General features: G+C 47.5%; 1 protein-coding gene across 3 annotated transcripts in view; it reads right to left on the bottom strand.

The window, feature by feature from the left end:
* UBE3B (ubiquitin protein ligase E3B) overlaps positions 1–14,933 on the bottom strand; it is a 452,538-nt gene that overhangs the window by 134,214 nt on the left and 303,391 nt on the right. For all 3 annotated transcript variants that reach the window (XM_086943106.1, XM_086943107.1, XM_086943108.1), the window contains one exon: positions 5,780–5,845. In XM_086943106.1, the coding sequence (XP_086799232.1) occupies positions 5,780–5,845 (66 nt within the window). The remainder of the gene's footprint in view (positions 1–5,779; positions 5,846–14,933) is intronic.

Below are 14,933 nucleotides of genomic sequence, written 5' to 3'. Positions count from 1 at the left end.
TCTGCCTTACGTAGTTTAGTCTCGGCTCGCTCAAGGTCCTGGAGGAACACCCTGCGCACTCCCGCATATTTGCCTATGCAAATGCCCCTGACCACCTTGAAAGCATCCCACTCTATCGCCCTCGTGGAAGCCGAGCCGGTGTTCTCTGCAAAATACCGGGTGATCCCCTCACACACTTCACTCCGAAAAATCTGGTCCTCCAGTGTCTCAGGGCGGAGCCTCCAAGTGGGGATAATCGACACTCCAATCATCCAGTGCATGGTAAATAACAGAGGATTATGATCGGACATCGTTCTGGCCAGGTGCTCAGTTCGTTCTACACTGGGTAGCACCGTTGGGGAACACAATACCGCGTCCAATCGGACATGAAGATCGTGCATCCCGTGAGATCTTTCTGTAGAGGTTCGATGGTTTGGAACGCTCCTTCCACCATTTTGACCCTGTCCGCCAATTTACCATGATCAGCGCGTAAGAGGCCCAGCCTCGTGGCAACCTGCGCTATGTCCTGCTGTAGCGCCACTCGGGAGTCCGCTATTGCTGCCAGCATTTTGTCCAGTTGGCGCAGTAGATGTGGGACACCCGGCTGCTCGTGCTCTTCCTGCTCCTCTCGCTCAGTCAAATCATCTTCCGCCAACGGCTGAGCTCCGTCCTTTTTCCCTTTTGGCTTGACCATGGTTAGGCACCGGTAGTCGGGAGTCCTCTCTTCCTTCCAGGCCGCAGTGCGCGTAAGCCCCGCGCTAGGGAAGACTGCCAACCCCTCCTCTTGCTGTGCCACTGTGTCAGGTCAGGCTCTCCCGATATCCTCTCCCCCGCATGGATTCTGCAGTAACCCCCGCCGCAGCGCCCTGTAGGTCCCAGCCGCCACACAGTTGAACCGCAGACCAACCTCCGGTATCAGACCTTCGGGAGTCCCACTCCCCATGCCCGGGCCACAGTAGCCGTCCTCTTGGCGTCCGGGTAACAGCGCCACTCGGCTCGCCTGCGCTCAGAGCAATCCACCGGACATAGCCCCTCCGCCGATCCTCGTCACTTCTGAGTTTCGTTTCTAGGCTATGGCCGACATCTTGGTCCGCTCCGTTCTCCGCATCGGCTAACTGTCCGACGGACGACGCCAGGATGCTAGGACAGGTCCCGGTCTCAAAGTGCTGCTAGTGGGAGCACAGTCCCTTCCCCTTTCCTTTTGTCGGGGTGGGAAATCTGCATCAGCGGTTTATCAGGATTTTTAAGGGCTCAGCTAGGGAGCTCGCGATTTAGGCGGCCGCCATCCTCTGCGCCAAGCCGCGCCCCCATGGACCGCCAGCATGAATGAAGAATCACAAGCAGGGGTGCCGCTTATCTCCAAGCACCGCCAGCCGGCAGATTTCAATCCTGTCACAGGCCAGCAGCTGACGAAAATTGGCCGGATACTGGAGCTCCATGGGAGCTTACACAAGTAGTGACCTTCTCCAAGTGAAACTGAAGGTGCGCATAACTGGGCACCATTGAAAATCACCATTGTTTCCCCCACATTAGGCGCAATACACTAGGGACTGGTGACGGTGCACTTCCCACTTCCTCCTAGGTCTAGTCCTTAATAGAAGCCTGAGCCCGTTTTGATTTTCTTTTCTTTTGGGTCCACGCTCGCCTGCCACAAGAAGGAGCTGGGAGCAGAGGCGCAAGGAGTCTACAGTGAAGAGACCACAACTAACAACTCGACCTGTATTTATGTTTATTTACGCAGACTGTTGCTACACTAAAGAAAGCACTTTTGTTGATGATTAACTCTTAAAATAATAAACCAAACCTATAAACCTATATAGCTTTGGGACTACTTTAGTACCGGAAAAGGTAGGGGGCGACAGACTGTTGAGAATGTCCCGACCACAGGTCTTTAAGTCAAAATTCCTCCACTGGCTTGGCAATACAAATAGAGGAGTACTTGTTGGCGGATCTGTTTTTCTTGAGGAGTTAATGTTAAAGTGAATGATGTGGTGATCACTTAAAGTCTTAGGGTTCTAACCAGTAACTCAGATTATACCTTTGGTTGATATGTCATCCATAGTGCGGCCTGCTGATTGTGTGGGCTTCTTAACTAGCTGATAGAAGTCCAGTAATTGGACGTTTTCGAGGAGGATCGATTTGCAATGTAGTGTTGGTTTTGGTTTTTCAAACCAAATGCTTTGGCCTCCTAAGATACAGATGTTTACGTAGTCAATAGGAAGTTCCAATATGAAGTCCATAAGAGCATTAGATAAGACTGAGCTGTGTGGAGACTGACATTAGAGGAGAATAAAAGAAGACGAGAAGAGGGTGAGCAGCAAAAATGATGTAAATCATACTTTGAGACTACCTCCAATGAAGGAAATCGAAATCTGTATGTTTTTTTAAGTAAACCACTACTAACCCTTCCATGTTTTTGAGTGTAGAGTCTGTACTGAGAAATGTACCAATAAGGAATAGCCTCATGTAGTATATGCACCGCATTTTCGTCTAGGAAGGTTTCGGTGATAAAGACGTCCAGTTTGATGTCAGACAAGTCATATACATGTAGTCTGTTCTTACTAAGTGTTTGCTTAGTGATCTGGTATGAATTAGCATGCAAGATAAAGCAGATAGTAATGGGTTTAACAATGGTTCCACCGTATTCAATAAACGTTCAGATTCTTTGATTGAGTCCTCTGGTGATTCCTCATGTTATAATTCTGGAGGGTCTTGCAGTAGAGATCTAGTTGTGGATTCCTTTTTGCTTTTTTCCCACTTAAGAGTTGTGATATATTGCTTTCCTTTCTATTTGCTCTCAATATTCCTCTGGAAAATTTGAGAGCCAAGAGTAAATTGGACTTTTGTCTTGCAAGTGTGCGCCTATGGCTGGGTAACTTCAAGCAATTTATGCAGCCTGGAGGCACAGTCTACCATGTTGTAGTTTTATAGAGGTGTTTCGAAAGTTTTTTTTAACATGATGGCATTTGTGGTTACTTTTATAGCGGACTTCTGTTCTGGTTGGATTAGCCATGGATGTTGGTGGGACAGAGTAGTAGAAGGAACGTTTAATTTGTGGGAAGGCAGAGTAGCAATTTCAAAGGATTGGGTTGAACTGGTGAAGCAAGAGTGTAAGAATCATTTTGAAGTACTGGAGGAGTGGTGTTTAAAGGGTGGGAGGTAGGGGATGAGTAGAAAATCAAATAATCAAGTGTTAATTTAGACAAGCGATGGCTATAAGTGTAGAAGGTTATCGTGTGGGCAGTCTAAAAGAAGATGTGAAGAATAAAACTGGTTAAGTGGAGGTAGGGATGAGAGAGGAAGGAGAAGGAATGACTTGGGATGGGAAAGGGGGAAATAAACTGAGCATGGTCTTTCTCTTTTATTATGACTGTGCTGGGAAGGAGCATGTGTAAGAGGAGGGTGTGAAAATTCTCTGTAACGCACTTTTAAGATCTTTAAAGGAAGACCGGAGTGATGTCAGAAAAGAAGGATCAGCAGAAGGGGGAAAGCACAGCAGAGTAAACGTGTGCATCAAGACATCTTAGCCTATTAGACTGTTAAGGTTTATGGTCTGATAAAGTTGTCAATATGGGATATGTAGTAGGTGACATGTAATGGATTGGTCTAGTAGAATGGGGAGAGGGGGGAGCGTGGGGAGGAACAAGTAAGGAGTCCCAGCTTCAGGTTTGAGATCTCTCAGCTCAGCCTCATATGTCACCACTCATAGGAGGGAAGCATCAAGAAAAACAATCTTCTTAAAGAGTATTAGTTTGTCTTGAGACCCAGTTGTAGCATAGTGAAAGCCACCCTCTAGGCAGTTCACAACACACTCCAAATCACCATGTTTGTCTCTTGTTTCCTTATCCTGATAGAACCGTCTGATATCGTCAACACAATCGATCATCATATTCTATACATTAACAACTCTCCAAGAACCAGCACGGATTGTATGATCCTTCAGTAGTTCACATCCTGGAACATTAGATCAGAGCAGGAATAGAGGAGCACCTCCAGACCCAATCTCATACCAGCCTCTATGCCCTTTAAAGATCAATCTTACCTACAGTAAACCTCAACCTCCTCATGGAACCTCTGAAAAGCTCTCATGGCTGAAAAGAACAACAAATTCCTTGGTATGAGGAAGACACCCAACTCTACCTAAAAATCACATCAGGATATAACATCACCTGAATCAGTTCTTTGCCATCACCTAAGTCGGGATTTCTAGGTCATACTTTAAGCTCAACTATCGGAAGACAGTCTTGTGTAACAGGCAGCACCAGCCACCAGCCACATGTGCTGGATTGAGTCTCAGCAATAAACATTTATGTATTAAAACCACAACTGGTGAAAGGGAATAAGGGCCAGATGTGCAAAAATTACAAATACCGATTTCTTAATTGCTATTCTTTCTGAGTCACAATTAGAAAATCGGTATTCCTAATGTATGAAACCCTTTGAGTTTCATTTAGGGATTCCTTGTGAGTCAAACATCGACATACCTCATGCCTATTAATGAGGCAGGCCACAGATTACAACCCATTAGGAATCATAGCCATCATAGGGATGGTGATCTGCTGAGTTCAGCGGACCTCCATGTCTGTGACTGGTTTTGATAAAGCAATCTTTTTTTTTTTTTTTTAATGCAAGCCGTTTTCCTTAAAGGAAAACAAGATATGTTTAAAAAGAGAAAAATGAAACCTTGAAGTTTAATTTTTTAAGAGCAGACAGTGGTCCCATGGACCAGTGCCTGATCTTAAAAAATATTTTTATTTACATTCTCAAAGAGGAAGGGGGTTCCTTGGGAACCCTTCCCTTTGTGAATGGGTTACCACCAGTTTTAAACTGGAGGTAAAGTATTACCGTTTTGCGACTGGAATTCGTTCACAAAACAAATACATACCATACTGATTTTATATTTGGAAGGGACGCCCTAAGCACGTCCCCTCAAAATACCGAATCACAAATGCACAATTTGAATTGGTAACTTGTTACCAAACCACATTTTGTATACTTGAAAAAGCACTTTTCTGTTCGCAAATGGTCTGATTCTGTGAACTGGGACATTTGCGACTGGAAAAATGCTTTGCCGTCTGACCCTAAATTCCTAGGATTACCCAAACACCACCCTCAGCTTTAGGATGAGCATCTCAAAAAAGGCATAACCCGCCTGGCACCAATTAATTATGCTCCTCAAACAGAGATTTTCTCCCTCAATAAGCATTCATAACACTAATATCAAGGCATCATCCTTTTTCACCCACATGACCTACACTGTACTCACCAGCATCCCAAAATCAAGGATAACCTAAAACCCTAAGTAACATCCTTTATGATGCTGCCAATCTGATCAAAGTGTACCCATCCTCAAATAACCCCACTGGCTTCCTCTATCAGTCCTCTTCATCTTTAAAGTCTGCTGCATCACCTACACAGTCATAAACCTGCACCCTACACCTTATCTGTCAAGTAGAATCAAGATTTCTGGTGAGCTCCATAACACTACAAGCAATAAATCTGAGACTTGAGACAAAAAAAATGCAGAAACAAGAAGACAAGATGCCAAGACTTCTCTGGCTGTGGACCTAACATCTGAAACTTCCTGGCCACCAAGTTTCACAAGCTTCACTACTCCTACTTTTTAGGGAAGAATTAAATAACATCCTCTTCCAACCTCACCCATGACCTCACACATGACCTACAGCTTCCCTTCCCTTTTTTCTCTTTTCCTCTCTGCACACACCTTAGTATATTGCACCAGCGACAAAGCTCGATTCAAGCTACATAGATCTACATACGAACAACGTGTTGTACATACCTGCCCCATTACATCTTCATCATAGGTGAGGGTTAAGCCCAAATCACTGATATCTCCGTCATACCGCTGTTGCAGAGAGAGAGAGAAAGAAAAGACAACATATAAATTTAAGGGGGAAGGGGCAATGTGCCCACATAGGATCTATTGTAAATACAACAACAATCAGTTTAATTGATGCATTTCAGCCCTTTGACCATACATGTTTATGTCTGAAATGAACTGTAAACTTAACCTTACAATAATTAATATTGTTTTCATTATTAGAAATGGAGCCTCTAGTTGGCAGTGGTTTGCACCCTGTCCAAGTAGGGACCCTCACTCTTTTCAGGGTAAAGGAAAAACACACCTTAGGATAACCTCTGCTCACGGCCCTTGGTAGCTTGGCACGAGCTGTCAGGCTTATCTCAGAGGTAATGTGTAAAGTACGTACACACACACCCACACACGTTTAGAAAAATATCCAATATTTTACTGAGTAAAACAAAACCAAAACGGCAACAATCCAACATATACTAATCAGGATACCTCTTAGAAATCAATAGCTCCAACTGGACAACGTCGTGGCAGGTACTAATCCAGCTCGGTGCGGACCATGAGAAAGCACGGGCCGGCAGCAAAGTCACACGGACCCCGGTTACAGTACCTTGGAAAATGAAGAAAACAAAGACGTTGCACGGCGGCGGCAGGGAGATGAGACGTCGCTGGGCCGGTGCTGCATCGTTCCTTACTCCCACACGAGAGGTGAGGCATTGGTTAATTACTGCAAGGCTGGGGAGGTGATGCGTCAGTTCCTTACTGCTAAAGGGGAGGTGATGTGGCATCAGCGGCGATGCGTCTGTTCCTTACAACGGGCGGTGTTGATGAGTTTGTGAGGTCACACAAGTCGGTTATCGACTGCAGTGTGGCGTTTGAAGCACTGGTGTCCACAAGCTTCAGGGTTGTGTTGTAAGTCGGGGAGGTGCGTCGTGCTCTTCACAAGTTGTACCCTCCGCTCCGGTGCAGGCAGCGGTATGGTGTCAGTGCAGAGTGCTGTCGTCTGTGAAGTCAGAGCTGCAATGTGAGTCGGGGCACTGCATCGTGCTCTTCACGAGCGGTGCCCTCAGCCCCAGTGCTGGCAGCGCCATCACTAACAGCATTGGGGTTGCTTTTCTAGGGTTGCAGCACCAACCACATGGTTCCAAGGGGCCAGGAACTGGATTTGGCGCCACTTGGAAAGACAGGACTACCAGTAGAGAAGTCCAGGTGCTGTTAGCAAGATGCAGGTGAAGTCTTTGACAGCCCTGAGACTTCTTAACAGAAGGCAAGCACACTCAAGCCCGTGGAGTACCTTGGAAGCAGGGTGTAGAAAGGAAAGTTCAGCCCCTTCACTCCCAGGACAAAGGTAGCAGCAGGCCAGCACAGCAAAGCAAACAGCAAAGTGGCAGTCTCTCCTGACAGGAATCCAGCTCTTCTTTCTGCCAGAAAGTCCTCAAACCAGAAGTGTTCTGAGTTCTGGTCAAGTACTTTTACCCATTTCAGCCTTTAAAGTAGGCAAACTCCAAAGGATTGTCTTTGTAGTGTACAAGGCCTTGCCTTTTCCGGCCCTGGCTCCAGACACATTACGGGGGTGGAGACTGCTTTGTGTGAGGACTGTCACAACCCTATTCAGGTGTCAGTGTCAACTCCTATCACCACTCTAGCTCAGGAAGACTATTCAACCTGGTAATGAGTCATTAGGCACACCTCATCTCCCTTTGAGTGCCTGTCTAGAGTGAATGCACAAACAGCCCAACTGCCATTCTAACCCAGATGTGTATTTTGAGACCGGCAGAGGCACAGAATGATTAAAGTAAGAAAATGCCAACTTTCTAAAAGTGCCATTTTCAGACCTGCAATTCAAAAACCAACTTCACTAAAAGATGTATTTTGTAAATTGTGAGTCCAGAGACCCCAAACTCCAACTTTCTATGAGCTCCCAATTGGAAGATACACTTGTAAGATGTTACAAGGCAGCCCAATGCCAAACTATGGGAAGGATAGGCCTTGCGGTAGTAAAAAAATAATTTAGCAGTATTTCACTAGCAGCACAATTAAACACAACAGTACATGTCCTACCTTTTAAATACACTGCACTCCTACCTATCTTAGGGGTGCCTTACATGTAGTAGAAGGGAAGGTTTGGGCCTGGCTAGTGGGTGCACTTGCTAGGTTGACATGGCATTTTAAAACTGCACACATGGACGCTGCATTGGCAGGTTTGAGAAATCTTTGCAAGACTATTCGTGTGGGTGGCACAATCAGTGCTGCAGGCCCAATAGTAGCATTTGATATACTGGCCCTGGGCACACATAGTGCACTGTACAGGGGACTTACTAGTAAATCAAATATGTCGATCATGGAGAAACCAATTACCATTACACTTTAATCAGGAAGCACTTACACCGTAGCACTGGTCAGCAGTGGTAAACTGCCTAGAGTATTAAAGCCAGCAAAAACAGGTGGTCAGAGGCAAAAAGACAGGGGAAACTATGCCAAAAGATGCCAGGTCTAACACTTATCATTCTTTTTATTTCTCCATGTTTACAAAATGCTCTCATAACAATCATACAACTGATCTTTGCCACAGATGCCTAGTTGAAAGCCTTGGTATAAAAATAAATCCAGGACTTATCGATCACATAGTGGCGGCAGCATCACAATCAAACATCAACTTACACCTTCCTTTAGCCATATATTCTTCGTTTGTATTCCATGCACATTCATTTGTTACCTTCTTCATGTTGCACAGTTAACGTGTATGGAAGTCCGGGATCCGATCGCGGAATCTAAAAGGTCCACTGACAGCAGTCAGAAGGTTCTGACAGCCGATGCACTAGTTATATTGGGGTTAGCACAAGGAGCAACGTTACCTACCATCGTCGTAAAAAAATGGTGAGCTGCGAGGAGGAAGATGCTGACCACAGAATCTACTGCAGCGAGCGACAGGAGTGTCAAGGAGGAAGCAAGCAGCAGGGGAACACCGGCTCGGATGGAAGGTGGAGAAACCGGCTGGGAGGACGATGCGGTCTGCCATGCTGGAGGGTATCAGGACCACAGCATAAGGCAGCCCAGAGAGCCCCAACCCCTCACGAATAAGCCCGGCGAGACAGGAGGACGCCCCGGGTGCCCCAGCCCTGGAGACGGCTCATGGCCAGAGGCAAGTACCGGGAGCCATATTTTCACTGTGGAGGCGGTCCCCGTCAAAAACCCCAGTTATTGATACCTGGCCCCTTTCGGGATAAGGTTCTGTTCCTTGCCAACAGTCACTTATTGGGGGGTCACTTTAGCGATGAAAAAACAGGACAGGCCATCTTAGAGAAGTTTTATTGGCCGGGCATACCCCAACAGGTCAAGATATATTGTTGTGAATGCCCTGTCTGCCAGAAAAACAGCAGATATAGACCACCTAAAGCCCCCCTACACCCTCTTCCTCTCATTGATGTGCCCTTTAGCCGGGTTGGGATGGATATAAGAGGACCCCTTATACCTTCCAGAAGTGGTTGTCGATATGCTTTAGTTCTTGTGGATTATGACACTCGCTTCCCCGAAGCCATACCCAAACGTCACCCCACTACACAAAGCATAGCCAAAGCGTTAATCGCCATATTTTCCAGAGTAGGGTTTCCCAGGGAGGTCCTTACGGATCAGGGCACCCCTTTTGGGTCTGCGCTTATACGACAGGTCTGCTCACAATTAGGGATAAAACAGATCAGAACATCTGCTTACCACCCGCAAACGGATGGGTTAGTCGAGCGGTACACTAAAACAAACACTCAAGAAAATGTTGGCACTGGAAGCCAGAAGGTGGGAGGAGATGTTGCCGTTGGCCCTGTTCGCCATCCGCTGCAAAATCCAGAGTAGCACAGGATATTCCCTTACGAGCTGTTGCACGGTCGTCCTCCCCGTACCCTTCTGGACATGGCCCAAGAGGCCTGGGAGACCGAACCCGACCGTACTCGACCCCTCCCGGAATACGTAGAGAACCTCAAAACTCATCTGTCTCTTATTCGGGACATAGTTAGACAAAACATGGAAAGCGTCCAAGTCTCCCAAAAACAGCAATACGATAAGGGCACCAAAGACCCGTTCCTTTGCCATTGGTGATCTAGTCCTCTTAATGATGCCATCCTATGAACAGAAACTATTAGGTCAGTCAACCCCTCTAAAACCACTCTAGCAGCCCAGACAGTAAAATACCTTGGCTTTCTCCTGGGCGAGGGTGTTATACGACCCCAAAAGAACAAAATAGAAGCCATCCAATCGCTCCCTTTTCCCCAATCACGAAAAGACCTCAGAGCGTTTTTGGGACTTCTCGGTTACTACCGAAGGTTCATACCCGATTTTTCCCCAAAGGGCTGCCCCCCTCACGGACTTACTAAAGAAAATAGCAAGAACAGACGTTGCCTTGAGAAACCCCACTTCTATACTCTGGCAGGCCTTTAACAGGCTCAAGCATGCCCTTACCTCCAGACCTGTCTTAGTTAGCCCGGACTATTCCAGACCCTTCTTGCTGCAGACGGATGCGTCAGACCAAGGTCTAGGTGCAGTATTGTCCCTAAGAGACGACAATGGAAAGGAGAGACCGATCCTATACCTCAGTAGGAAACTATTTCCTCACAAAATGAACTATGCAGTCGTGGAAAAAGAGGCTCTCGCCATAAAGTGGGCTGTTGAAAGTCTCCGTTACTATCTGGATGGTCGGGACTTTCTCATATATAAAGATCATGCCCCTCTGGAGTGGATGGCCTGGAATAAAGGACACAATGACCGGGTCCTCCGCTGGATCCTGTCCATACAACCAAACCGGTTGAGAATTATCCATCGGAAGGGGACGGGCCAGGGAAATGCTGATTTCCTCTCCCGTTATCTCATTACCCCAACCCGTACAAGAAGGACAGCTAGGGAAAGGGGATGTGATGCGGCGTCTTCTCATGCCTCGACCGAGCCTTCTCCGCTCAGACGTTATCCTTACCATGAATCCGGCCCAGAGGTGTCCCTAGATACGGACATGGCAACCTGTACCCCACCCCTCTGTCCTTTCTTACAGGATCCAATCAGGAACATCCCCGCGCAGGAAACACACCATCGTGACCCCGGAAGTCCGTCCTCCACTCCAGCCCCGGACACGGGAAAAAGCGGAAGCAGGGACAGAAGCAGCGTCGGAGCAGCGATCTCGTGGAAGGAGACTCGGATCGGAGTGGATGCGGAACAGGAGACCGAAGAAGCCGAAGACGTGTGGAGTGAGGACTGGTGGAGTCCACAGGAGGAAGCTGGAGAGCGGCCGCAACTCACCAGAGTTGCGGCGGATCGTGTGAGTACCCCAGAACAACCTCCATAGCACAGTAGGTGCTCTGTATATATAAATCTCTTTAGTATCACCTGGCCTGGCCCAACACTGTATTTATTCTGTATAGCGCTTCTCCACTTGTATAGCACCTTAGCGATAGCCCATTCCCTCACGGACCCCTCACAAGACACCCTTTCTCTCTCTATACCCTGTTCCTTCCTTGCATACCTCCTACCCTACCTTCCCCTCCCTCACGGTCGCTTTTAATCCTCTCACCTGACCCGGGTATTGGTTGCGGTACGCGTGTATTATAGTTCGGTCGGACTAACGGCGCCCATGTTTTCTCTCTCCCCCATACCTCCGAGGACCGCCCCAGCTCCGGACCTCCTCGAAGACCCAACAACCCCAGAGCGACCCAGGAAGAAGCTGAGCCGCCACCCTCTGGAGCCTTTTTATTTTGCTGTTTCCCCACTGTCACTTGATTTGGCAACTACTAGTATTGAATAAAGAATCGGCCACTGCCCACTATATTCGGCCTCCTTGCCTGATTTTCCGGCCCGCTATCACCCCACGAGGACATGGGGGTAGCACGAACATTCTGTTTAGGGGGTATGCCCTAAAAATTTGGTGCTTGTGGGTTTTTCCCCAGGGTATCCGCACTCTGAAACCGGCTGCATGGGCAGAAGGTACTGACCTTCCATAGGATCCGAAGACCTAAGATGGGGAAGCCAAGGCTGGAAAGTAATCTTTACATAAGTGCCTCATTACTGTTTCTAGATTCACCTAAATAGAAATCATTGGGAAACCTCAAACCTCGTCCCTGGGTCCTTCCACTTATAACATGCCACTATATAGAGATATTAGTGGTTGCTACTTTAAACTGCCTTTTAACTTGCCCAAATTAAGGCAATTTTAAAATAATGGAAATATTTCTTTAACAGTGAACTTATGCCCTCAAGAAATGTGTAGAAGACTTCATACTTGTTCTCTGATGGGCATGCCTTTCTACACTAGCAGGTCTGAATCTACTCCCAACCCCAGTATAGATACCCTGACACTGAACATAACTAAGTACTCTTTTTCCTGCACAAATTATCTTTCTGAGGTTCTAGTATTCTTTACATTCCTTCAACCACTGCTTTTGTGTAGTTCTTCTCAGAATAAAAGTGGCAGTAACTTTATTTCCTGTATTCCCCATCGGGCGCTGCCAGTTGCATATCATGGTTTTTGGAAATACTGTAATGCTGCTGCAGGGTCTGGCAGAAGTCCCAGTCACAAACTCAATCCATTTGTCGTGCCAGCTTCTACCCTAGCCATGTTTATGACTATAGTGATCTCATACCATCAAGAATTCTTTCGGAAAGACTCCAGCGTTAGTCTGAGTGTGATTCCTGGTGCGTTTGGCATAACGAGTGTTAGACCTGACATCATTGGCTTGAGTCTCTCCTCCATTTTCTTCTGTTTACCTCCTCTGTTTTCGATGTTTTTGCTGGTATATCGCTTTGGGCACTGTGCCACTGCTGATCAGTGCCACAGTGCAAGTGCTCCCTATGTAAAATTGCTGTATTGATTGAATTCCGTGTTTGGCCTATTTGGTTTACTGTCAGTCCCTAGTCTAGTGCACCAGGAGTGCCAGGGCTTGTAAATACAAATGCTGCTCGTGGGCTTGCAGCACATGTTGTGCCACCCACAAGAGCGGCCTAGTAAAAGTATGTCTAAAGGTCTGCCACTGCTAGACCTACGTGCAGTCTGGTACTGTCCCGCTGACTGCGCAAGTACATCTACTTGCCAGTCCCCAAACCTTCCCTTAACTTCATGTTAGTTACCCCTATGGTAGGCCCGAGGGCAGGGTGCATTGTAAGCATAAGGTAGGACAAGCCTGACCAAGTTGGCATGTCCTAATAGTGAATTACAGCCACATTCGTTTTTCACTATTGTAAGGTAACCTGCTCTCCATTAGTTAGGATGGGCTGCCAGGATTATTAATGCTATAATCCTAGCTGGATCGGGAGCATGGTGCAATGTCGAGTTTGGTATCCCTGAACTCGGGGTTTAATCACGCATCCGTTTGTGTGGATGGTTTTTGGACCCCGGGATTTGAAAATAGCACTTTTAGAAAGTGGCTATTTTCTTGTGTAACTATTTCTGGTTTCTGCTGGTTTGGTGTGTGTGTGTGACAGGAGCTGGGTGGCTCCAGAGGTCTGAATGAGTCAGTGTGGGATGAGTGGGACATTTGCATTGAGAGTAGGGGAAGAGTAGCTCCTGATAGCCTGCCCTGCCTGACACAATACTAGCTCCACCTCCTGCCAGGCGACTGATGACTCTGTGCCTGCCAGGGACGATCCTGGCCCCACCTCCTACCAGGAGGCAGATAGCTCTGCTCCTGCCAGTGACAATGCTGGCTCCACCTCCTGCTGGGCGTCTGAGGACCCAGCCCTTCACAGTGAATAGGCCAGGTGCCTCTGCCTGGCTACACCCACAACAGACCCAGGATGTGGGGAAATTCCCCTGCATGGACAAAGGGATCAAAGCCAAAAAGGGGTATAAGAGAAGGACCCCTGAACCAAGACTTTAGATCACTTCTGACAAGGAAACCTGAACCAAGGACAAGAAGCCTGCTGATCCAAGGACTTGCCTACCCCTTCTGCCAGTGTGCTGTTTTCTGGGGGGAATCCTGCAGTTGCTTCTTTATTTTTGCCAAGGAACCAGGAGAGAGGAACTGTGTGTGTACTCTCAGACTTTGCTAAAGAAAATCTCCAAGGGCTGGAAGAGTGCCAGCTTCCTGTTGAAGTCACAGGGCCAAAGGACTTCATCTGCTAAAAGTGCTTGTTGCTGGAACCTGAAACTCCAGCACCTCTGAAAGAATCCAGCAATCTCGACGCCGACGCACGCCGCCGAATCCAGCTAGACATCGTAACTGCTCCAGTGTCCCGCTTCCTCGACGCCGGCCGCCGGGCCCGATCGACGCCAGCAGCAACGCCAGTGAGTAGCGAGTTCGGCTCCAGCTCCAAGTGACCCCGTGTCTGCACCGCTGCTGATCGAATTGACTTCGAGCCCTCTCGACGCCGTGAGCGCTGCTCACTCATGCAACATCATCATCGACTCGACGACGACGCCGTATCCTGCTTCGCCTCGTGAACGCTGCTCCTGCCTGACATCTGTCAACGCCGCTGCAGGTCGCCCAGACTCCGAGGCCGGATTGACGCCGGAGACGCGACGCCGGACATCTCGACGCCACTGATCATCGTGTGCTTCGCTTTTCCAAGGTACTGTGTTGTGGGGGTCTGTGCGACTCCGGGCTCGACTAACGCTCCTCGCGGTCGCGCCAAACCCTTTGGATTAACTTTGCCTCGACGTCGTGTCACTCTAGTGTGGGTTACATTGTTGCCAAGAACTGTGATTTAAAGAAGAAGAGTTGCTTTTGTTACTAAAGACTTTGTGCTAAAGAAGAAACTACACTAGAACTATTATTTTTCCTTTCAAGAGTATTTATTAAGATTGTGGTATATTTTTGTCGTTATTTGGTCTTGTGCTAAGCCTTATATAAAAATCCTTATTTTTATAATACATCTGTGTCGTGTCCATTTGTAGTGTATTCACTTTATTACTGTATGTGGTTATAAATGCTTAACGCACTGCCTCTGAGATACGCCTGTCTGCTATGCCAAGCTACCAAGGGGGTGAGCAGGGGTTATCTAAGTGTGGGATCCCCTTGCCCTGACTAGAGGAGGTGAGTCCCTATTTTTCAGAAGTGTATACCTCTGCCAACTAGAGACAGCCAAGTCTAACAATGAGGACAATCAGTAGCAGTCTTCACAGCTGGAAAAGGAACTGATTATCAAACTACAT

Source organism: Lissotriton vulgaris, chromosome 11 (genome assembly GCF_964263255.1).
Source record: "Lissotriton vulgaris chromosome 11, aLisVul1.2, whole genome shotgun sequence".
NCBI lineage: Eukaryota > Metazoa > Chordata > Amphibia > Caudata > Salamandridae > Lissotriton > Lissotriton vulgaris.
Note: the sequence above shows the minus strand (reverse complement) of the source record. Positions and strands in the feature narration are given on the sequence as shown.